The sequence below is a fragment of the Vespa velutina genome, chromosome 19, assembly GCF_912470025.1.
Source record: "Vespa velutina chromosome 19, iVesVel2.1, whole genome shotgun sequence".
NCBI classification, from domain to species: domain Eukaryota; kingdom Metazoa; phylum Arthropoda; class Insecta; order Hymenoptera; family Vespidae; genus Vespa; species Vespa velutina.
Window position 1 is genome coordinate 62,501 of NC_062206.1, and position 23,849 is coordinate 86,349.

The window sequence follows — 23,849 nt, forward strand, 5'->3', positions numbered from 1 at the left end:
ATCAAGTCCTCAATACTTAAACAATCGTATCTTTCCAATCAGAGTTAAATTCCAAGAATCTCATAGACAATCACTCTTGTTAAATAATGTAGGATGTTGGAGTGGAAATAGACGAAACACGATATCCTTTCCACGATAGAGATGCATGCCACAGTCACAACTGACTTTGAGAATCATAGTATATGTACTAATGCTCCATATGTCTATTGTGAATGCAAAACTTCAATTGGGATGTTCACATGAATACACATTTCAAGCTCAATTATTGTCCCATTAAAAATGATGTCTTTCATCATCAACACAATGGCAAGTCCAAAATTATTAAAAGTCTGTTATCTAGTAATGTTATTCTTCCTCTTTAATAAAATTAATAGTTTATGATTTGTCATTTTCAACTTTGATCACTTTCAGACTAAGTGGCACAATAGTATGTAAGGTTCTAAGATATAAAACCATCACACTTTATCATGGATGAATAGAAGATAATGCCACCACATGCACGCACGCGCACACACACACACACACACACGCATGCATACATACACATACGTATATATATATATATATATATATATATATATATATATATATCTTCTATTAAATCTTAGATTAGAAAGTGATAATCCACAATCCACAATCCAAATTCCATCAACTACGTGGTTGTGGTATGTTCTTCTTATCAGAACTGAATTCAAGTCATGTATAGAGTAAAGAATTTTTCTTAGATGAAACTATCGATCTTGTATGATTTAGTCTTATAAGTGCGAATGTTTTTCTTAGTCAAGTTTGATTAGTCTTCAACACAAAGTTGATCGCAAGACTTGATGTGACCTAAGTTAACAAACTATCAGTAGTTGTAATAACAATTGAAGCAATTGTAAAAATCAATACTGTTCTACTTTCAGACTTACGGGGCTATTGATGTTTTAGCCATCTACTTATTTAATTGAGCACTTCTTAGCTGTCAACAATGTCGGTGAGAAGGTTGACAAGAGTGAAAAAGATGAAACGGAGAGATCCACGATGGGCACCTCCGTTACCAGGGAAGAGATCATCCGTGGGCAATATCAGAAGACGCATGTGCAGTCTTCCGAAGCCCTGGCCTACCTAGCCCTTTTTCTGTTTAGCTTGGCCAATTTACGTCGTTTTAATATCAATTGGTAGAGAGTATCCAGGCCTTCATGTAAACCTTCACCTGTAATAGCACAAGCAGGTTGCACCCTTATACTAGAACTGCCAGGCATTCCAGCCAGTTCCAAGACACCAAGCTGCTTTTCCAATTCACTCACTTCTTTAGCACCTAAAGATTAAATAAAATGATCATTATCCAATTATATATCAAAGTAATAAAAGTTTAACCCAACGAAGTTTACCCAACAGATCTTGCTTATTTGCAAGAATTAAAATGGGCACGCCAGCATTATCGGGACTCCTAGCTGTTTTTGTAAGTTCCATTTTTGCTTCTTCAAGTCTTTCCGCATCGCAAGAATCAACAACAAAAATAATACCATCCGTGCATCTTGTATAAGACTTCCATAGAGGTCGTAATTTTTCCTGTCCACCTACGTCCCAAACTAAAAAATTTACTCCTAGGAAAGAATAAATATTGGAACGTTAGGTGAAAATCAAAGATCTGATTAATGATCCTATTGGTTGACATTTAACATATACCTTTTGCTTTACCAATGCCGCCACGGATTCTTTCACAGTTGAAACCAATGGTCGGTACAGTATTCAAATATTGATCAAATTTTAATCTATAAAGGGCAGTTGTTTTTCCTGCACTGTCAAGACCTAACATAGCTACATGAAGCGGCGTTCCTGTGGGAAGAGCCTCGAGCAGACCACCTCCACTGGTGCTGCTCCTGCCCAACCCAGCACCCATTCCTTCCTACCCACCTTTTCCAGATTTTTTATCTCTTTCTTCTTCTCCTTTTTATAATTGTGCTTCTTACCCTGTTATACTTTCATCTATATGCAGCGATTGCTTGCACTTTTAAATTGCGCCTTACTTTTTTCCTTTATTCTTTAATATGTTGACAATACTTTATTAGATCTTTTTTTTGCTATTCTTGCCGTAGTTCTTATCTTATCGAAGAGAAGCCTGTTTCTAGGCCAGCGATTATTGTGCCACCTGAAATAAAATAAAATAAAAAAAAAAAAGAAAAGAAAAGAAAAGAAAAGAAAAAAAAGAAAAAAAAAGAATAAATAAATAAATAAAAAAAGATAATAATAATAATAATAATAATAATAATAATAATAATAATAATAATAATACAGAGTTATTGCAATATTTGTAACTCTAAAAGAAACTTTAATTTTAAATAATTCTAAATAAAGAATAGTTAATATAATAATGCACTTACATCTTTTGTTGTGTTTATGCTTTACTTTTGTTAATTTATCTTGTTGAACCCTTTAAAAATCCCTTTTCCTTCACAATCTTTTGACTAACCTCTTCTTTCTTTACTACCTTTCTCTCTGCATAATACAATATAAATGCTCCTAATATTTTCATATACGTTAATGTTTTTAAATAATAATAATAATACAATAAATATTAGCGATAATCGAATGTCTAAGCGTTTCTTGGAGTTGGCGTGACGTTACTAGCTTGAAAAAAAAAGGGATAAGGAAAGGAAAAAAAAAAAAAAAAATAAACAAACACAATAATCGAGCGTCTGGGAAACGCTAATTGTTCAACGCTTATTAATTTCTGCGTTCGTAATCAATTGTTCATCTAATGTGAAAGCAATCGTTTTATATATTTCTACAAGTTTCTCTCGTTACGTAATTCGAGGCATATTTCTTTTTTTTATATACTCACCACCTCATTTGTGTATGGAACTTATCCAAATCTACATAACACTTGGGAGGCCGTCATCCTGAAAGGTCGCACAGTAACACATCACATCGACTTTGACATACTTCTCATCGAACTTGAAAGACCGGTCGTGTAATCATCGAAAAAGCACCTTAAATATGTTAACTTGTCGTGTTATTAGTTAATTTCATCTGTATATATATATATATATATATATATATATATATATATGCGTGTGTGTCTATATACATATATATACATACGTATATGTATATATATGTATGTATATTCTTTATCAATAAATGATTACTTGTCACTGATATACGAAGAGACAACAAAACAATCGAGAACCGGTAAACGTCGATACGTCCGCAAAAACTCGCACATCCAACGACTATATTACTGATAGATCGACAAGTAGCATGATCTATCTGACGAAAAAATGTTTAAACGAAGCCGTACGGCGGCAGCACTAACTAATGCACGAAACAAATTTGATAGCCAATAGAAATATCTGATTTCTCTATTTGTAAACTGTTCTTAATAATAGAAAATAATGCTCTTCGAAAATCATACGATGCACTCGTTCTTGCATCGTCCTACAGTGAATCCATATAATACGGCGTAAATAAAATACGGTTCGTTTTTTCTTTCTTGGTATGGTCGATATTACAGTGCAGTATATACCGACATGTTCTTTAATTTACGCAGTTATTCACATTAATATACGTTGGTCTACGTCCGCTGATATTGTATTCATTGAGGCGTTGATCTGACACTAGATCGAGATTTGGTGAAATTATAGATTGTTGTATAAAAATTTTGAATATTCAATCAATTTTGATATCGTATATTTTATTTAAGCTGCCATTTATTCTATAGATACAAATAATGCCACGCGGTAAGTGAATCATCATTTCTTATTCATTTATATAAATATCTTGCCACGTTTTTCTAGAGAAAAATAACGCGCAATTTTCTTCATCTCGATCTCGAAATATGCTTTTGTTTATTTATATTTTTGACTTCTCATTCAGGAAAATTTGTCAATCACAAAGGCCGTAATCGCCACTTTACGAATCCCGAAGAATTAGAAGAACAACGTCGCCAGGAGGAAGAAAAACGTCAGTGGAGAGTCAGTATTTTTAGGTTAACCACCAGCTCAACGACTTAGATATTATTGTTAAGTACGTAAGGTCGAATTGCCCTTCGATGGTCAAATGTGACACGGGCAGATAGTTGCAACAGAGCGTTTATGCAATTGCATTGTGCCTCGTTATATTTTCTTTCTTATAACGTTAAATATTGACGTAGGTTAAAAGTATTTTTAACTCAATTGGTATATACAGTTACTCACGAAAATTGAGCGTACACACGCTATGAAGGATTCAATCGACGGAAAGCAAACAATTTTTTTCACGAATAAAGTTCTTTTTTTTTTTTTTTTATTTTTTTTTTTATTATATGTATAATACATAGTTTTAACAATACATTCATTTTATTTTATTAAAAAAAAGAAAGAAATGCAAAGGATTTCATCGTTACAAAATTGAACGTACATGTAACATATTTACATATAATAATTAATAATTCTAGCTAATATTTTGTTGCGTATCCGTTTGCACTTACACAATTACTTCTAAACTCTAGTTATTCGACTAATTTTTCAATAATGAAACTATTTGGGACAATATTATTCCAGGAATGTGGATTGTAATTTGTATATATTTTTGTAAATTCTAGACATATTTATTGGCTTTAGAAGTGTAAAGTCTTTTGTATTATCCAACCTAGTTGTAGTTTTTATCTCATAAAAGTCCGCGAAATATTTTTATTGATATGATTTTCTTAATTCTTAAGACAGCGTCTATAATTAATTTTATAATTACCAATTCAAGGGTTTACCTTAATATGTTCAACTGAATTCTGCTTTTTCACCTCTGTCAGTATTTTTTTTTTTTTCTTTTTCACAATATTTTTTTTTATAATAGCTGCTACTTATTATTTTTCCAATTTATTTCCTCTAAGGATTTATCCTAACAGTATAGTTTTGTAACTAATTTTCGTATAGAAATATCGGTCTGTTCTTTTTGCAGTCTGTCCTAGTAAACAATGACAAATGGCAATCGAAAGTGATGTAACAACGGAAGAATAAAGAAAGAAAGAAAGAAGATAAAAAAATTTGAAATATTTACATCGTAAATGAGTATTTATAAACATAATTTTTAATTAATTCTCTTTCCTTGTACGTTCAATTTTGTGACGATAAAATGTACTCCGTTTCTTTATTTTTATTAATAAAATTGGGGGAATGTATTATTTGTGTTTTTAAACGGTTAATTATTCGTTAAAACTCTACATACAACGCATGCAAAAAACTTTATTCACGAAAATATTGTTTGATTTCTGCTAATCGAACAAATAAAACTTTTATAGTGCGTGTGCGTGCAATTTTGTGAGTAATTGTATATTATAATTATCCGTCTATATACATATATATGTATATATATATATATATATATATATATATATATATATTTGTGTGTATATGTATGTATATGTATGTATGTATATATGTATATATATATATATAGATACATGCACACGCATACAGATACATTATGTGATATATTGTTTCTTATATGAATCCAAGTTACTTAAAATAATATTTTTGTTTTCTATTAATAAAAGTACAAACGTTTTAAAATATTATAGATATAAATTATATCGTAATAAGAATCGTTAGTGTAATAAGTTTATTTATATATTTAAGCAATATAATATTGACTATATAATACTTAATATTTTGGTATTTGGTCATCTAGAAATTATATAACAACCCCATGTTAATACAGTATGAACGAAGCACACTGCAACCATCTTTTTTATAACTTGAAGAGTAATGCAATGTATACAATAAAATATACATTAGCACATAAATGTATACTGAAAATTCTACAAATCGCCGATTAATGGAAAATAGTATAATCAATTCAAAGGATATAAAATGTTTTATGTAGAAACTGGCAATTGTTTTTTTTTTTTTTTTTTATTTTTCACAGAAAAATAAAGGTAATGAGTCATCTAGTGACGAAGAAGTGGAACCTAAAGCACGTGGAAGTAGGAACAAATTGAAAAATGTAAGTGCATCTGAAACAGATAGTGAAACTGAATCGGATTCCGAGTCGGAAACAGAGGTAATTAAAACTTGTTTATAAATTTTATTTTTATTAATACAAATGTGCACTTTAAAAAATATTTTTATGAATTTGTTTTATATCTTTAGGGTAAGGCAAAAGGAGTTGAGAATTTAATACAGGTGGAGAATCCAAACAGAGTACAAAAAAAAGCAAAAAAGTTATCACAACTCAATCAATCATTAGACTCTGCAAAGCCTGAATTATCGCGGAAAGAAAAGTAAACAGCTTTGCAATTTTTTGCTTGTATTCCTATTTTTCTTATTTAGACTTTAATGTACAATTGGTTTAGGATGAAAAAGAATTTAGAAAATAATATTTATTATTACCTTTTTTTATTTATTTTATTTTATTTTTTTTTCTTTTTTTTTTTTTTTTAATTTCAGAGAACAATTAGAAAGGCAGAGGGCCTATGCAAATTATCAGAAATTGCATGCTGCAGGAAAAACTGATGAAGCTCGAGCAGACTTAGCACGATTAGCAATAATTAAGCAGCAACGAGAAGAGGCCGCAAAACGAAGAGAAGATGAGAAGAAACAAAAAGAATTAGCACAACAAAAGAAAACTGAATTGACACAAAAGGCACTGGGTAAAAGAACCTAGATTATTAAAATCATTCAAATTAAGTTACGTTACTATCTACATGTTATATTGTGCTAATTTCCTATACAATTGAAATCCTACTTTCATATTATTGAAAATGGACTAAATGAATTTAAATAAATATGTACTCTGAGTATTTGATGAGTATGTCCTAAATTGTATAAAATACAGTTATTATAATAATATTTGAAATTAATTGTTGTCTTTTTATAAACGTAATACTTTTTCATTTGCAATATATACTACAGGTACATACATATGTATTCAGCAGAGGAATATTATGCGATATCATCTTGATAATATTATTTTCTCTGGAAAAAAGAAAAGAATTCAATATGTCAAATCTTTTATATTTTTAAATTTATTGTTTTTCTTTTTTTTTCTCTCTCTTCTTTTTTTTTTTTTTTTTTTTTTTTTTTTTTATTAACCATCACAAATGTAACAATATCATATAAAACGTACTTTCGGATACAGAAAAAATTTAAGTATCAGTTGTAAAGAACCTATGGATTCAAAAAACACAATTTTCTTTCTTTTTATTTAAGAAGTTTGACAAGTAGAAGTTAATTAGATTAAATGTTCAATTGAGAAAGTAAAAGTATTAGAAAGAAATGTAAAATGGCATTTAAGTGGGCAGAAGGAGAGACAATAAAATTATTAATTCTGTATGGACAATATGATTGTTTAAAATATCCGTTTGATGATAATTTTGATAAAAAGGTGTACAGATATAAAGCATATAAACATATAGTGGATGCCATGAATATACCTTCCTTAACAATATATGATTGCATTACAAGAATAGAGGATTTAAAAAAGCAATATTGTTATGAATTATCAAAAATTGCTGTTGCTATATTATGTGGGAAATTGTATGAATCCCAAACCAAATACTTTAAATTAATGCATGATCTATTCTTCCCATATGCTATCTTTGACCAAAAAGTAAATATTATATAAAATTAATGTCTTTCTTCCCCATGCATATAGACACACACACACACACACACACACATATTGTAAAAATATGCATATAAATAATCCGATTTAGATAATCATCGGTTATAATAAAGGAACAAATTTAAAAATATAATGTTTTTTTGTAGGAAAATAAAATTACAAAAGTTATGGTTAAAGATGTTTGTACAGAAATAGATTTAATAGAAGAAAGAAAAGATGATGAATTTGATATGTTTGCAAAAAGTATAGCTTATCAGTTACGAAATATTAGTTTAAGTAAGTAAAATTAAGGTAAGGGTAAATGACACCTGATAGGACTAATCTTACTGTTCTTTTTTTTTTTTTCTTTTTTTCTTTTTTCTTTTTTTCTTTTTTTTTTTTTTTTTTTTTTTTTTTTTTTTTTTTTTTTCCTTTTTTTATAGAAAGTGCTATTGAATTAGAAAAGAAAATACAAGATTTGGTAACAGAAGAACGTCTAAGTAATATTAAATGTTCCCTTTCTAGTGACAATGTAATTTGCTGCTGTAGTTGTAGTAATTGTGTAGAAATTCGTCAAAAGAATGATTTTGAATTACAAGTAGCCACCAGTAATCAAGTATTCAAAACCAAACAAAAATAAGACTTATCTCTGTGAAAGATACATTTGTTATAAATAAATAGAAAAATATAAACTTTTAAAAATACTTTTAATTAGTTTAAAATGTTTTTATCAAAAATGGCTTTCTAATAACTTCTTCTATTTCTTGTTGATGCAATTTGCCATCACCAACAGCCGGTGCTGCCATAGGAGGACGTCCACAGTATTTTAACTGAAAATGTAATAAATATTAATTATTTACTATATGCATTCACATTGTACGTAACTTACTTGTCGACCACATAAATTTTCAAAACGTGTTTTCACAAAATTCCATGCTCCCATATTTCGAGGTTCTTCTTGACTCCATATAAAAACTATTAAAAAATTTAATGTAGTATAATTGAAGATAATAAAATAACTTGATGATAGTTTATGGAATATTAATAATGATAATAGGATGGTTTAATTCAAGGGATTCCAATATTTGTTTTACTTACCTTTTGCATGATTATATTTTTGTATTTCTTCCAGTATTTCTTGAACAGGAAACGGACAAAGACATTCTAATCTAATAATTGCAACGTTATTCTCTCCGACGATCTTTTTATAATCTTTAAGAGCATAATAATGTTTACCACTGGTTAATATTACTTTATTTATTTTAGAAATATCTTCATCATCGTTCCCTGAAATACATATAATATATTTAGACACAGACATGAATTATCTTATTATATTTTAGACATATTTTATAATATACTAATATACATATTTCATACCTATAACAGACTTGAAACTTGTGCCAGGCTTCATATCTGTCAATGATGACGTAGCGTTCGCATGTCGCAATAATATTTTAGGTGATATTACAATTAATGGTTTTCGAAAATTTCTTATCATCTAAAATATATAATTTTGGATTTAACTTATAATTGGTTATACAAATACGCGATATGAGGAAATAACTTTATAATCTGTTTATTTTTAAGGCCATACCTGCCTTCTCAATAAATGAAAATACTGTGCTGGTGTAGTCGGATTAACAACTTGTATATTAACATCTTCGCCATCAACTTTATCTTCATTGCTATTTGTAAGCTGTAAGAATCGTTCAATTCTACATGAACTATGCTCCGCACCAGCACCATCATAACCATGAGGCAAAAGCATTGTCAACCCACTACTGAGCATCCACTTTGCTTCACCACTTGTTACAAAGGTATCAATAATAATTTGTGCCCCATTAAAAAAATCTCCAAATTGTGCCTCCCAAATAGTTAAAGTTGTTGGGACTGTTATGCTAATACCGTATTCATATCCCAATACCGCTTCCTCTGATAAAATACTATTAGCTAATTCTAATTTTCCTATTTGTTCATCTGCCATAGAGTTTAATGGAATGCAAATGTCTAGAAGATAAATTAGATATAGTTTTTTGTTTATTTATTTTTTATTTTCTATGCGTAATGTAATATCATGAAAGAGAAAATTTAATATTACTCACTTTCAGTATTCTGATCGACAAACATAGCATGCCTATGGGAAAATGTACCTCTACCTATATCTTGTCCACTTATTCTAACATTGTAACCTTGATGAAGTAAGGATCCTATAGCCAATGCTTCCGCAGTTGCCCAATCTAACTGTTCACCAGACATTAGTTTTTTCAGTCGGCCTTGAATATGATTCTTCAGCAACTGAGGGTGAATATTCTGGAATAAGAAAAAAATAAAATTATTCCTTAAAAATAATTTGTAATAAACTATATATATAAATATATTTTATTGGTATATATACTCACCAAATTTGTTTCTACATGGACACTTCTTTCCCCGATAAATCTTAGCAAATCTATATCAATACCCGTATCCCACTGAGTTATATTGGGTTCAGCTTGTTTCATTCCGGTCCATCTGCCTGAGAAGTATGATGCTTCTGGAACATAACTTTCAACTTGTTTAAGAGCTTCAGACAACCATTTATTATGTTCCTTCACAATATTTTCTTTTTTAGCCTTTGTCAGGATATTGGACTTGATTAATTTTTCTACATATCGATCCGGTACAGATCTAAGTAATCAAAAAAATTCATATTTTATTTTCATCAATTTGATGATAATGCTATAGTTAAACATTACACTTACGAACGATTTTTTATAATTTTATATATCCTTGGATTTGTAAAAGTTGGATCATCCAATTCGTTATGACCCCATCTCCTGAAGCAATTTATATCTATAAAAACATCTTTCTTAAATTCCCTTTGATATTTAAAAGCTATTCTTGTAGCTCGTACAACCATCTGTAAAAATAATTATTTTTCTTTTAGCAAGTAGTAATTGATACGTAAAACATTTTACGTACAAATACATTCGAATGATGATGTATTTACTTCTGGTTCATCTCCGTTTACATGAATTATAGGAGCTGCAATCATTTTTGCCAAATCTGTGCAATACCTAGACGATCTACCTCTAGAAGGTGGAGTTGTAAATCCTAATTGATTATTAATTATTAGATGGATTGTGCCTCCTATCTCAAAGTGTGGTACGTTACTTAATGCTAGACATTCTTGATCAATTCCTTGTCCTATATAAGCAGCATCGCCATGAATCTTTAAAAAATGTTAGAAAGCTTACACACACACACACACACACATACACACGCATATATATATATATATATATAATATTCAAAGTGAAATATGTAATAATTACCTGTAAGTTCAATACTTTATCGCTCCACCATGTGGTGCGATCATTGCTATATGCACCATCCTTGACAATCTGCATAATTCCACGAGTTTTTCCCATGGAAACTGGATTAACAGCTTCTAGATGAGATGGATTACGGAGCATTGTAACATGTAAACTTTTATTATCAATTTTTAGATTTGTGGAAGACACCAAATGACTTGCAACATCACCAATAGTCTTTGCATCATCTGGAAATTCTGAGGATCCTTTAAGTTTACGAAATAATTTTTCTGGTGGAAAATTAAGCATTCCTGTTAAAAAATTTAAACGTCCACGATGTGGCATGCAGATAACGATATCAGTCAAGCCAGCTGTAAAGTAATAAAAAAAAGACTCTTCTTTTTGACTCCTTTCATCCAAATAATACCTTTATCCATATCCATACATACTATTTAAAGACATTTTAAAAAATTCGTGGAAAAAAGCCATCATGCTTTCTGCTCCTTCTCCACTATATCTTTTTAAGCTTACAAATTTCGCAGCTAGAAAATTATCAAACGCTTGACTTTTTAACATTTCTGTCACAATAGCAACACGCGTTTTATCATCCAATGATTCTGTTAAACATATTTCTGTGGTGTTAGCAAACCATTCCCTTTCTTCTTCAGTCTATCAGAATAATAATAATAATAATAATAATAATAATAATAATAATAATAATAATAATAATAATAATAATAATAATAATGAATTATGTTCAAATGGGCATAATTATTAAAATATTAAAAGTTGAGTTATACTTACCTCAAGATGATTAAATTCCACACCAATATGGGAACAATAGACATCATTCAAAAACTTTAGTGCTTCTGAAAGAGTTCCTTCTTTTTGTTTTATCTTTAAAATTCCTTTGAAAGATACCTTGTCTGTTAGATTTAATCCAAATTGTTTAGGTTGCAATTCTGGAAGTATCATTTGTTTGCTCAATGATATAGGATTTACATCGGCTTGTTTGTGAGCAAACTGTCTATATGCCATAACAAGTCTATAGAAATTGCTATTTTTAAATCGTATCTCTAAGTCTTCTTTTGACACTGAAAATTAATGTATCTAAATATTTTAATCGTGGCACTCGAAGAAAAGATATTGAAACAAATAGATTAATTTAAATACCTTCGAAATGTTTTTCTTGTTCTTTTGGTCTGTATCCATAAACGCCATTTTCACTGTGATACAATTGAATGACATTATTACGTTCAAAACGAATACATTTTATTTGTAAAATATTCCTATTATATTGTGTATCCCTTACTTTCAAAAGGAATTTTAAATTGACACATGATCTTAGTGCCATTATCGTTAAAAAAAGAAAGAAAGAAAAAATAAAAGATTGAAATCGAAAAGTAGGCCTCCTCCTCAAAGTAAGTTTCTTGCAACTGTCTGCTATTGGCTATCAATTAAAAACGACCTTACATGTGATAAGTTTTATCTGTTTATTCGAAACATCCGTATCAAAATATTGTCTTGGAGCTAATCGTTACAACATAGATTGCTTATTTGAAAGGAAAGAAAACTTCATCAGCGAGGGAAATGACCCAAGAAAAGTTGGATATCATAAGAGATAAAAGAATAATATTTTACAAGAGTTTATCATGTTATTTATTATATCTTATTACATTCGTTACTTATTATATAATCGCCATATCTATATTTATTTATCTCTTTAAATTATATCATAAGTAACGTCGTAATATAGAATTGTTTATAAGTAATACTTCTCAGTATCTAATTTTATATATATATATATATATATATATATATATATATATATATATATAAAAAGAAAAAGAAAAAAAAAAAACGTTCTGTACAAGTATTAGTCGACATTAAAATAAATATAATATTGTGATATTTTTATACAAAATAAAATTCAAAAATATAATTACCTATACTATTATTTAACCGAGAAAATCGTAATTAGATACATCATCGAATTGTTGATTTTGTGTATTATTAGGTGCCATAGGACGTGTTGTCATTTGTCCTCTTGGACTGACCATTTGTTGTTGTATTCCAAGTATTTGTTGTCTGTACTGAGGTTGTTGCTACGACGCAAAAAGGATATACAGATAACAGATCTGATAGATGATGAATTATCATGTTTAAATTTCATACCTGTTGTAACAAATGCCGCAAGCCAAGACTGTTCGTTGAGACAGGACGCATCATTCTTTGAGCATTAGATGCTTGATTTGCCATGGCAGCAGGAGCAATACCGCGTTGTGCCTGTTGGGCCTAATGACAAAATTAATATCAACTTAATAATTCAAATTAATAAAAAAAAATCCTCAAATTTAATCAATGAATCTTGTTTATATTATTATTAATAACATACTTCGAGTTGCTGTTTATATTGCATTTCCTGTTGTTGCGCTACTTCTAAATTTTGTTGTATCTGTGACACCGGTGATGAGACAAAAATTACTTTCTTCATGATTATTAACAAAACAAAATGCACATCTACATGACATAATATTTTTCTAGTGCTTACATTAACTTCCAATTGTGATTTGTATTGTGCTTCTTGCTGTTGTGCAGCCTCTAGCGTTTGACGTAACTGTTGGATTTTTAATAAATTCTGGTGCCTTGCTATCTCCAAATCATCGAAAGGTGGTCTTTGCTGACCAATAATACCTCCTGCATTACCACTAACTTGTGACGCAGCTATTCCTCCGCTCTATCAGTATATATACAATATATGAATTTATTGATTCGAACATTTTATTATTATTTTAATTTATATAACGATATAACGATTATTATTGCGATTTTCAGTTTACCTGTAAAGTTAATTGATTTTGTTGAGCTGTAGGAGTTTGCAAAGTCTGCTGAGGTGTATTCGCAGAAACGACATTTTGTGTTATCTGTCCTCCACCCATCGTCATAGTGTTCGTCTGAGACATTAAAATTCCTCCTTGTGATATTCCTGTGTTAGGTATGGTACCAGGTAAAGCATTTCCAGCAGCAGTACCAGTCTATTTAATCAAGTCAATTATAATAACTAATAACGAATGATATTATACTTGCAAGTTTTATTTTTATTTCCTATACTTACTTGACCTTGTCTCATTGGACCTTGGGAAGTTTTTTGTTGTTGTATCACTTTACGGAGACGATCTACAAAAGCTGTTTGATCATTAGGAATGAAGCCCAAATATGTTCGTTTTTCTGCTGTATACAGAAGTATAAGCACTTTTATTTCACATGCTGAACTAGGTGGTACAGATGTAAAATGGACACAGCCTGCCTGAAAATAGAATATGTAGGTACAAATATATAAATCGTTTTCTTCTTTTTGAAGACGAAATGAACATAATGATGTAAGAAATAATTTTTACAAATCCAGAAGTCATCATATTTGTTAATGATTCTAAAGCTTCGCATGGTGTTGGATGAAAAAGAACAGATTTGGAATTCTTTAAATAGGATCCACCAATATTTCCTATTAATTGCTTCGGCATCAGTTGCATTATTAACTTTTGCGGCCATGTATCTGCTTTCCTAATGGTTCCATCAAAAAATAATTATTCCACATAGATATATGATTGTTCATAACTATGAATGAAGAAATCTTACAATTCTGGATCTCCATCTTTTGAATTGGCGGAAACTTGACAAGGAACATGCCTCGTTTGCTTCTGCGCATCGGCAGGATTTTTAGTTTTTTCAATCCATTCCACAACACCTTGCCAAATAGTATGTCGTTCTCTTGCAGTTGCGATCTGTTGATTTGAAACATTTCCACCACCTCCATTAGTCTGCAATGCAGATAGCAGAAGAGATACAGAAGAACAAAGTTCTTAACATAGATATATATATATATATATATATATATATATATATAGTTTTATATATATATATATATATATATAAAAAGAAAAAAGAATAAAAAGAGGGGAAAGGAATCATTAAGAGAAAATTTATTGGAAAGATGCACTTCTATAATAAAAATATTTATCATGAAGTACCTGTGCTTGAGGATGAGTAGCTAGTGGAGTTACAGAACATACTGGAACTGGGGCTTGAGATGCAGTTACTGTCGGTGGAACTTGAGTAGGCACAGATGGACTTACACACGATGCTGTGAGTTGTGGTGTTGCTTGACTGTGCGCCGGCTGATTTGAAATTGACAAGGACGCTTGTTGTTGCTGCTGTTGCTGTTGTTGCAGTTGCATGGTCAATCGTAATTGTTGCTGCTGTTGTTGGTTTATCTGCTGCTGCTGTTGCTGAGCATTTGCTGCCATGATATTACTGTTAACTACTGAAATGTGAATGTACAACGTATATATGTATGTATGTATGTATGTATGTATGTATGTATGCACATATATATATATATATATATATGTAGACACGTACTATTTTATCATACATAAAAATATTAATTCGCAGTAACATATTACCATCCATTCTTTGACCATACGGAGATACATTAAGCCCTAATGATGAGGGTGGTTGTGTTAATTGGGCAATTAAGGCGCTACTCTGTGCATTGGTGGGAGCATTAGCACTCGGTGGTATGAATGGTCTCATCCACCTCGAATGCGTAGCTCTTGCACCCACAGCTCCTGGATGATAATTCGGCGGAGCAGATATTTGAGGATTATAGGGCGGACGTGTAGCACTCATAGGGGCAGCCATATTTTGTGGGACCGACTGATGAACCGAAGAAATATTTTGAGGTGTTTGATTTCTGAACGTAGTAGCCTGTGATTGTGGCGTTGGTGCAATACTTTGTTGAACTTGGTTTGGATTTGGACTATCATTGCTTTGTAATGGACTGAGAGGAATTTGTGCTGTATTTGGTACCGCAGTATGGACTGTCCCTCCAATTGATGGGCTCACAGGTCTTTCTTTTAAATTATAATTACGTAAAAGTACTAGATGTCGTGGATCCTTAGCATAATTCTTTGTTTGAGATGATTGCAGATCACCTCCTGCCTTTTCAAATAGTTTAAATAGCGCTGGTATTTTTCGTGGAGACAATACGGATAAATTGATGTTTCTCTAAAAATAAATATATTATTAAGTAATATGATGCACAAGTAAATATTGAAGGAAAATTACTTAAAAAATGAGAGACCTCCTGGAAAAGAGCAGCTACTTGTTCTACGGTATGACCAGCAAATTTATAAGATTCTTGAATCACTGTTTGATATGGAGGTGAATTGCAGATTAAAATACAATGTTTCTGTGTTGCACTACTTGGTTCTCGTCTTAACAATAAATCTTCAAAGCATTGCAATGCGGTAGCAAGACCTTCTCCAATGTTTGCATGTGATTCTCCTTTTCCACCGACCATTCTAATGATTATAACGTTTTAAGTAAATAAATTATTAGGATATTATTGTGTATGTGTGTGTGTGTGTGTGTGTGTCCGTCAAAACAATTATATTAAAATAATAAATATAGAATTTGACATACTCAAGTTTATCCAGAACAAGTAGTAATTTATGAGGATTTACATAAGGCCCAAGAGTTTCTGTACAAGATGCCGGCAAACAATCGGCAGCATGATATAATACTATCCCATAAAGTGTAGTACTATTCTGTTATGCCGAGAAGAAAAATATTTCAGATACAAATATTAGATATAAATTGTTTATATAAAACAAAATGGATATTATGAATGGATATTTATGAATTCAAATACCTCTGCGACATATTCTCTATCTTCTATGCCACCTTGACTAAAATACCTATGGATAGAAATAATATCGATTTAATGAATTATATAAATATAATAGAAAGTCTATATATATTTTCAATCTTTCAGTAAAATTGGCTGATGCCGTTTATAAAATAAGCAATGCGATATTTCAATGTCTTTCTCCCTTGTACACGTCAACGTACAAGAACTTAAAGATAGGGTAATGTTAGCGAATATTGATGGGCAAGTAACTCTGTATTTTTCAATTACAATAACATTACTTACTCTAATGTGGGTATTAAATAATTTGTTTTGAGATCATTCAGATATGCTCCATTTACAGCTGTTTCTTCAATAACAAATATAACATCGGCTTGTATGCCATGCTCAGTAGGTCCGGCAACCATATTCTTCAATTAAATAATCTATTGCTTCAAAAGTGAATTCAAAAGGAGCGTAAAAAATGAATTCGAATACTTTAGAAGTATCTGTAAAAATATAATATAAAAATTAGATTTAACCAATCAACTCCAACTCAAACTCCAACTCTTAAATCTCAATATAATAATAATCAAATATTATATCAATGATAGATGATCTTCTATTTATTTTTTATTTTTTATTATGTCATCCTTACTTTATCGTGTATAACAAAATAAATATAATCTTTATTTTGAAATAAAATTGAAATTTACCCGTAAAACGCCATGACAAAGAAATATCTAACCTTCTTTCTAAATTTGCATTTCCATTTGAATTTTCAGGATGTTCCTCGCTACTGCAGCGCCCCGTAGTGACCATATCATGAAAGCAAAATGGATTTGATGGTTTTACCAAACATAAGTAAAATTTATCAATGACTAAATAAACGTACGTAGTAGAACGAGGGATATACATTTAAGTAAAATTTTGCATAGTTTTTAACAACGATTTTATTGTTAAATAAAATCTTTAATTACATAAAAATAATATTTCATTATATATTTTAATATACATATATATATATATATATATATATATATATTATAATCATAATTATAAAGGGAGAAAATATTAATAAATATATGTACAATGGTACGTGTACGATCTAACCAAATTTGCAGGATTATATTAGAATAATATTTGAAATAATAAAGAACTATTAATTTTTCCACTTGACCGAAGGAATACGCAAAGCGCTTGTAGCATAAAAATATTCTTCCGATTGTGGCTGAAGTTTGTTTTTATATTCCAGCAATGCCGTTTGATCTCCTTGCATGACAAAAATCTGAAACGATATTTGTTCGTAAGTAACAAGGTTTCCTTTGCAAAATATATTATTATATTTTACATACATCTATGGCAATTCTGTAACAATTGAAAGATTTGGCTAATTCTAAACGTTTGTCAATATTGTCTACATATTTTAAATATTGTTCAAGAATATCAAGCGGTGCCTGTGCTCTGTGGAATAATTTAACAATATCCTCTATGGGCAGAGATGTTTGTAATTTTTTATTTCCAAGCCAGCCCTGTTATTAATGAAACAAAATTAATCTAGGACATTATGCGAATATTATTTAAATAATAATTACGAGGTCATTCATGCGTTAAAATATTATTACCTTTGTCAAAAGTAGACGATCAATAGTTTCCCATTCGCCGAGCGATGCTTTAACCTCGATTACTATTTTTTGGTATTGCTTAGGCGATATATCATGTTGTTGAGAAAACATGACAGCTGACTGCGAGGAATGTTTATCGTTTTTACATATGTAACGTAAAAAATCAAGAACCGACCAATTTCCCTCTATTTTTTCGCTATTCTCTGCATTTCTTAATGCCACATGCCACTCTATGAATGAGTGTTAATTAATATTTAATTAATATATAATATTAATTATCATAATTATAATTTCATATATATTTTTCACACGTACTTACCTAACAATTGAATATAAGAATGAAGAAACTGTGTTTCTTTACAATCAACTAAATTTAAGAATTGTGTCTTGTAGCAGTTACGAAGTTTTTGCAGCAATTTATCACAATCTTGAGTATTCTTTAGAATAATGTGCAGATTTATCATCTGCAATTGAAGAAGCTTGTATCGAGTAAAAACTATTAAAATTTTTAATAGATTATACTTACTGCAGAATTTACTAATTGACCTAGCATTCTAAAATCAATATCAAAATTATTATTGAAATATAAGAAAGTAATTAGCATTGGTATACTTACGATAAAATGTCTGTAATTTCATTTGTTTGTAATTTAGTAGAGAGATAATGTATATACACATTCACTACTTCTGGTCTTTCAGCTAGTAGACGGTAAACTAAAGATTTCTTCAAAGTTTTTATAAGAAACAGAACTATCTAGAAAGGAAATATATCAAATCTTTCATAATTGAGATGAATGTTGATAAATGGTTTAAAGAAATTGCGCGTGTGTGCGTATAATTACTATTAATATGGCATTCCCATTTCCACTTTTTACAGCTGAATCTAATAATGCCGTCTTGCTAGCTAATGATTTGTACTGTTCCAATGAATAGGATTGTCCCATTAATATCCTTCTTAGAGTAACATCTGGTTGTGTTTGAACGTCGTCATTGGGTCGTTGATCTATATTTTGGATTTTATCTAAAGCTAAAACTAAGATATAAATGTGATATTTGGATTTCATATATTCATCCCCATTTATATATATATATATATATTATAGTTTAACGTTTGTTAAAGATATTATAATTTTTAACATACTGCAATGAAGTGTTTTCTCAGAAATGACAGAAAGTAGAGGTTTCAAATTTTCTAAATCATTATTAGATTTGATATAATTTTTAGATGTTGAGAGGAAGGAAACATCGGTACCCAAAATCTCTGATTTAATATCTGAAGCTTCGAACGGTTGATCTACCTGTTGTTAAATTAATGCAACAACAACAATAATAATAATAAAAGTAATAATAATAATAATAGTATAGAAATATTACAGAAAGAGACACGGAATATATTTGTTAACCTCGTTACTCTCGAAGCAGAAAAAATTTTTTTCGATGTCGTCCCAATAATTTTCCTCGTCTTTTGTAATGCTCATATTGACAGGAAATAAATTCAATTCGTTCGATAGAATTACAATCAGGAAGTCTTTTTATACAAGTATAGTTAACAATAAAGAGCATTGTGAAGAATAGGTCGTTCGTAATTAATTGTCAACATCCTGTTTGAATGGAAACGTAAGAACAATTAAATTTTTTTTAAGTAAAAATTAATGTGTCAATATTTATTGTTGAAAAGTTTTCGTCATGAATTATAAATATCGTTCAGACGAAGTACTCTGTTTTTCTAAATTTGTTCGATCATTTTCATGTCATGTTCTATATTACCAACAATTTTGTCACTTAAAATTGACGATACAAGAAATTTGACTGAAATAGTATTTATTCGATGTAACACCATTAGTCAATTAAACAAGTCCATATTCCTTTATTATCCATTACAATGGGTAATATCTATTATAAAATTTTGATAATATAAATAATCTTTTACGACCATCATTTTCATAGATTCAAATCTTAGCTCAGCATACAAAGCGACGTAATACGGACGGTGGTGTGCGATTCTCGTTTCAACCAATGAGATGGCCCGTATTAGAGAAAGATTTTCACCGGCAAAATTAATTCCTCGATATAATTAAACGATAGATAAGTAAAAAGAGACGTAAATTAATAGCAAAGCTCTTTTTATTATCATCAATGAAGCTTTTTATATTTATCTTCAAAATATTACTTTATATGATCGTGCCTAATTCTAACCCCATATTATGAATCTCTATAAGCAGCGCCATCTGCAGAGCGAAAGGAAGGAAACCAATATGGTTGACCATTAAATATAACCATTAAATAGGTGCTTTGTGTATTTACATTCTTTCTTTAAGCAAGTTCGATTATTTCGTTTATAAAAGTATTACGAATGTTGAAAATATTTTAATGACTAAATGATTAAATGATTGAACAGCCATGGCAACTACGGAGATAATATTTCCTAATGAAGAACAACCAGCGAAATTGTTGAAATGGAGAATTTGCACGAATACTACGGTCTCAGCCGGTAGAGTATTGTTTTTCTATCGGAACGTAACGCCGGAGAATGAAGAAAGTAGCAGTCCTGAAAAGAAATTTCGAGCCATACGATATGGCCGCATTACAAAATTATTGTTCAAGGAAGGTGACATCATAAAACCTGGGTATATTTTAACCTTAACCTCTATATTATTACGATAGTATCCATGAACGCACTTCAAATGTTTACATATTTTTATATATTCTTATTGTACTCATCTGTTTCTTTTATATATACATATATGTATATATATGTATATATGTATATACACACACACACTTATGTCTCCGCATAAACTTATTATGCTTATAATTGTTCAGTACCTGGATAATTTGTTAGTGTTTTAGGGAAGTGATATTGATACTGGAAGGATGCAAACATCCTACCGTCATGAAGGATTTGTGTGCAGAATGTGGTGTAGATTTAAGAATAGAGGGAAATGGAAAAGATGGAGGAAATATGATTTCTCAAGCTGTTGTACCAATGATACACAGTGTACCTGAACTTAAAGTATGTCCAGAATTAGCAGAAAAAATTGGGAAGGAAGATGTACAGAGACTTTTACGAGATCGTAAATTGGCCTTACTTGTCGATTTGGATCAAACAATAGTTCATACAACCAATGATAATGTGCCTCCTAACATGAAGGTTATTAATAATTTTCTATACGATATAGTAACGAGATATAGTAACGTCATAGAAATTATTTGAATATTTTTAGGATGTTTATCATTATCAACTTTATGGTTCAAATTCTCCCTGGTATCATACACGTTTAAGACCAAACACTCGACATTTTTTGTTAGAGATGAGTCGTCTATATGAATTACATATTTGTACATTTGGAGCAAGGAATTATGCGCATACAGTAGCTTCTTTGTTAGACAAAGATGGTACCTTGTTCTCTCATAGAATACTTTCAAGAGATGAATGTTTCGATCCGGCATCTAAAACTGCCAATCTAAAGTACGGTTATATACTGATACACAGTATTTAATTAATCTTTGTATGTTCAATTTTTCTCTCTCTCTCTCTCTCTCTCTCTCTCTCTCTCTTTTCTTTTTTTTTTCTTTTTTTTTTTCTTTCTTTTTTTTTCTTTTCTTCTCTCTTTCTTCTTCTTCTTCTTCTTCTTCTTTTTTGCATGAATTTAATTAACAGGAAACGTTATTCATAATAGGGCTCTATTTCCTTGCGGAGATGACATGGTGTGTATTATAGATGACAGGGAGGATGTATGGCAGGGGTGTGGCAATTTGGTACAAGTTAAACCTTATCACTTTTTTCCTCATACCGGTGACATACATGCTCCACCTGGACTAGAAAAAAACGATCCTGCAACGCCCATATCGACTTCCGCGAAAGAGGCACAAAATAAAAATAATAATAATGGCATATTAAATTCAACCGATAAAGATTTATTAAATAATGACGGTAAAGACACGGAAGGTGTCATAAAGGAAGATGAAAGTATAGTTACTATATGCGAGGAGTCCAAATGTCTTAATGACGACACAGAAGGTACAAGAGACAAAGAGAAAACTATTGACATGACACGGTCAAATGATGCGGAGAAGCAATCGGATAATGATATTGAACGAGTTAAAGAATTAGATAATAAAATTTCAAATTCAAAGGAAGATAGAGGACAAGAGAAGGAAGGGAAACGTAATGAAAGTAAATTTATAGACGAGGATGAAGATGATTATTTATTGTATTTGGAAGATATTCTTCGAAAAATACATGCAGAGTTTTACAACAACGTAGAAAAGGAAATTGGTCAAAAGTCATTAAGAGTTATTATACCTCGTGTAAGAGCTCAAGTATTAAAAGGTATTTGCTTGACTTTCAGTGGATTAATACCTACTCATCAAAAGCTTAATCAAAGTCGTGCTTATAAAGTAGCAAGGGCATTTGGAGCAGAAGTGACACAAGTAAGACCTTTATTTATTAATATATTATTATTATTATTATTATTATTATTATCATCGTCGCATAGATTTTGTGCACGTGCATCATAATTGACTAAAATCCATTAGGATTTGACGGAAAATACTACACATTTAGTTGCTATTAGACCAGGAACTGCAAAAGTAAATGCGGCCAAGAAGCGAGGCGATATAAAAATCGTAAATCCAGATTGGCTCTGGGCATGTGCAGAACGTTGGGAATACGTTGATGAACGTCTTTTTCCTCTCACTACAAAGGTACATGTCATTTTATTAAAAAGGATAATATGGATAATAATAAAAAGGATAATGATCCATCGGTTAATAATAATTATTATTTCGCTCGACAAGTTATTTTTCATAACAGACATAATGCAAAATATAAGAAATATTTCTTAGGCACGTGCCTCTAGGATACCACCTGCTCATTGTAGCAGTCCAGAACATATAGAGGAACAGAAGGACGAATTAAAAGATAAATTTGCAGATAGTATAAATCCTTTGATGTCCTTTACTCAAGAAGAAATAGAAATAATGGATAAGGAAGTAGAAGAAGACATGGAAGATCAAGATTTAGAGGTTTCCCTTTTTGATATGGATGATATAGATAATATTGAAGGTTACAGTAAAAGAACACATGGAAGTAATTACAATTCAGAAGAATCATCAAACGGTAATATTTCTTTTTTATATTCTTATTTATGTTAATTAATGATTAACATTTCTGTTTACAGATGAGGAATGCAAATCGTTTAAAAAAAAGAGGAGAATATACAATAGTTCCGATGACGTCGACGATGACGACGACGACGACGACGACGACGACGACGACGACGACGACGACGACGACGACGACGACGACGACGACGACGACGACGAAGACGAAAACGAGGATGACGACGAGAATGAGGACGACAACGACGACGACAATGATCTTACAACGCGTTTTAGAAGAGGGGAAGACTTACCAGATGATCTAGACCTTGATGATAATTCCCAAGATTCTGTAGATCTTGAACCAATTGAAAATGAAGATGATAGAGAATGGAATGCTATGGGAGCTGCACTTTTGGAGAAATTTCTTTCAGAATAATATGTTATAAAATAATTCAGCAATTTAATTTACTATATTATGCAGTAATTAAAGCACTTTTATATTTCAACGATTTATTAATTGGAATTTGTTGAAAACGATGAAAGGGTTATGTAGTTATTATATATGATTATA

General features: G+C 30.5%; 7 protein-coding genes across 25 annotated transcripts in view; 3 read left to right on the top strand and 4 right to left on the bottom strand.

Annotated features, from left to right (window-relative positions):
- LOC124955932 (ADP-ribosylation factor-like protein 4C) overlaps positions 1-3,241 on the bottom strand; it is a 4,679-nt gene extending 1,438 nt beyond the window's left edge. The window contains exons 1-6 of one of the 5 annotated variants that reach the window (XR_007103029.1): positions 2,828-3,196; positions 2,367-2,481; positions 1,672-2,134; positions 1,374-1,589; positions 912-1,300; positions 1-831 (exon numbers count right to left, since the gene is read on the bottom strand). The exon at positions 1-831 is cut by the window's left edge and continues 1,438 nt beyond it. Coding sequence is in view for 4 of the 5 variants with exons in the window: in XM_047511102.1 (XP_047367058.1) it covers positions 1,104-1,300; positions 1,374-1,589; positions 1,672-1,885 (627 nt within the window). In the remaining variant the exon portion in view is untranslated. Of the gene's footprint in view, positions 1,301-1,373; positions 1,590-1,671; positions 2,135-2,366; positions 2,614-2,827 lie in introns of all 5 variants that reach the window. The other 4 variants (XM_047511102.1, XM_047511103.1, XM_047511105.1 and 1 more) reach the window with 4 other exon arrangements.
- A 157-nt stretch (positions 3,242-3,398) lies between these two features.
- On the top strand, positions 3,399-6,816 carry LOC124955933 (28 kDa heat- and acid-stable phosphoprotein-like). Of its 4 annotated transcripts, none has more exons than XM_047511108.1 (6): positions 3,399-3,617; positions 3,707-3,725; positions 3,862-3,959; positions 5,887-6,021; positions 6,111-6,241; positions 6,408-6,816. In XM_047511108.1, exons 2-6 carry the CDS (start codon positions 3,716-3,718, stop codon positions 6,622-6,624), a joined length of 591 nt encoding a protein of 196 aa, XP_047367064.1. In that variant the 5' UTR covers positions 3,399-3,617; positions 3,707-3,715; the 3' UTR covers positions 6,625-6,816. The 4 variants fall into 4 exon arrangements, with proteins under 4 accessions (XP_047367064.1, XP_047367062.1, XP_047367065.1 ...); XM_047511109.1 differs by having other exon boundaries at positions 3,402-3,462; XM_047511107.1 differs by having other exon boundaries at positions 3,419-3,462; positions 3,536-3,725.
- Positions 6,817-6,962: 146 nt separating this feature from the next.
- Positions 6,963-10,457, top strand: LOC124955732. The gene is made up of 4 exons (XM_047510593.1): positions 6,963-7,575; positions 7,731-7,860; positions 8,007-9,024; positions 9,154-10,457. Exons 1-3 carry the CDS (start codon positions 7,243-7,245, stop codon positions 8,201-8,203), a joined length of 660 nt encoding a protein of 219 aa, XP_047366549.1. The 5' UTR covers positions 6,963-7,242; the 3' UTR covers positions 8,204-9,024; positions 9,154-10,457.
- On the bottom strand, positions 7,807-12,895 carry LOC124955927 (probable 2-oxoglutarate dehydrogenase E1 component DHKTD1 homolog, mitochondrial). Of its 4 annotated transcripts, none has more exons than XM_047511086.1 (14): positions 12,806-12,895; positions 12,033-12,085; positions 11,664-11,953; positions 11,309-11,528; positions 10,881-11,230; positions 10,556-10,777; positions 10,308-10,465; positions 9,966-10,233; positions 9,669-9,876; positions 9,161-9,573; positions 8,944-9,064; positions 8,662-8,850; positions 8,453-8,538; positions 7,807-8,393 (listed from the first exon to the last, which is right to left on the bottom strand). In XM_047511086.1, exons 3-14 carry the CDS (start codon positions 11,895-11,897, stop codon positions 8,280-8,282), a joined length of 2,583 nt encoding a protein of 860 aa, XP_047367042.1. In that variant the 5' UTR covers positions 11,898-11,953; positions 12,033-12,085; positions 12,806-12,895; the 3' UTR covers positions 7,807-8,279. The 4 variants fall into 4 exon arrangements, with proteins under 4 accessions (XP_047367042.1, XP_047367043.1, XP_047367041.1 ...); XM_047511087.1 differs by lacking the exon at positions 12,806-12,895 and adding an exon at positions 12,172-12,551; XM_047511085.1 differs by lacking the exon at positions 12,806-12,895 and having other exon boundaries at positions 12,033-12,554.
- Positions 12,736-17,354, bottom strand: LOC124955929 (mediator of RNA polymerase II transcription subunit 25-like). Of its 6 annotated transcripts, none has more exons than XM_047511093.1 (15): positions 17,265-17,354; positions 16,855-17,057; positions 16,573-16,618; positions 16,344-16,468; positions 16,003-16,222; positions 15,323-15,926; positions 14,888-15,177; positions 14,496-14,677; positions 14,258-14,420; positions 13,975-14,166; positions 13,700-13,894; positions 13,411-13,596; positions 13,255-13,314; positions 13,035-13,154; positions 12,736-12,964 (listed from the first exon to the last, which is right to left on the bottom strand). In XM_047511093.1, the coding sequence occupies exons 2-15, from the start codon at positions 16,974-16,976 to the stop codon at positions 12,818-12,820; spliced, it is 2,652 nt and encodes an 883-aa protein (XP_047367049.1). In that variant the 5' UTR covers positions 16,977-17,057; positions 17,265-17,354; the 3' UTR covers positions 12,736-12,817. The 6 variants fall into 6 exon arrangements, with proteins under 6 accessions (XP_047367049.1, XP_047367051.1, XP_047367050.1 ...); XM_047511095.1 differs by having other exon boundaries at positions 14,496-14,641; positions 14,993-15,180; XM_047511094.1 differs by having other exon boundaries at positions 14,496-14,641; positions 14,888-15,180.
- Positions 17,355-17,578: 224 nt separating this feature from the next.
- LOC124955931 (spermatogenesis-defective protein 39 homolog) lies at positions 17,579-19,876 on the bottom strand. Of its 2 annotated transcripts, XM_047511099.1 has the most exons (9): positions 19,576-19,871; positions 19,314-19,470; positions 19,015-19,205; positions 18,790-18,926; positions 18,700-18,727; positions 18,493-18,637; positions 18,174-18,403; positions 17,904-18,080; positions 17,580-17,836 (listed from the first exon to the last, which is right to left on the bottom strand). In XM_047511099.1, the coding sequence occupies exons 1-9, from the start codon at positions 19,648-19,650 to the stop codon at positions 17,711-17,713; spliced, it is 1,266 nt and encodes a 421-aa protein (XP_047367055.1). In that variant the 5' UTR covers positions 19,651-19,871; the 3' UTR covers positions 17,580-17,710. The 2 variants fall into 2 exon arrangements, with proteins under 2 accessions (XP_047367056.1, XP_047367055.1); XM_047511100.1 differs by lacking the exon at positions 17,904-18,080 and having other exon boundaries at positions 17,579-17,836; positions 19,576-19,876.
- A 434-nt stretch (positions 19,877-20,310) lies between these two features.
- On the top strand, positions 20,311-23,784 carry LOC124955930 (RNA polymerase II subunit A C-terminal domain phosphatase). 3 transcript variants are annotated; one of them, XM_047511096.1, is made up of 8 exons: positions 20,311-20,459; positions 20,571-20,799; positions 21,023-21,323; positions 21,397-21,641; positions 21,853-22,606; positions 22,712-22,879; positions 23,021-23,294; positions 23,356-23,784. In XM_047511096.1, exons 2-8 carry the CDS (start codon positions 20,573-20,575, stop codon positions 23,712-23,714), a joined length of 2,328 nt encoding a protein of 775 aa, XP_047367052.1. In that variant the 5' UTR covers positions 20,311-20,459; positions 20,571-20,572; the 3' UTR covers positions 23,715-23,784. The 3 variants fall into 3 exon arrangements, with proteins under 3 accessions (XP_047367052.1, XP_047367053.1, XP_047367054.1); XM_047511097.1 differs by having other exon boundaries at positions 20,414-20,489; XM_047511098.1 differs by lacking the exon at positions 20,311-20,459 and having other exon boundaries at positions 20,658-20,799; positions 21,015-21,323.
- Positions 23,785-23,849: the final 65 nt, after the last annotated feature.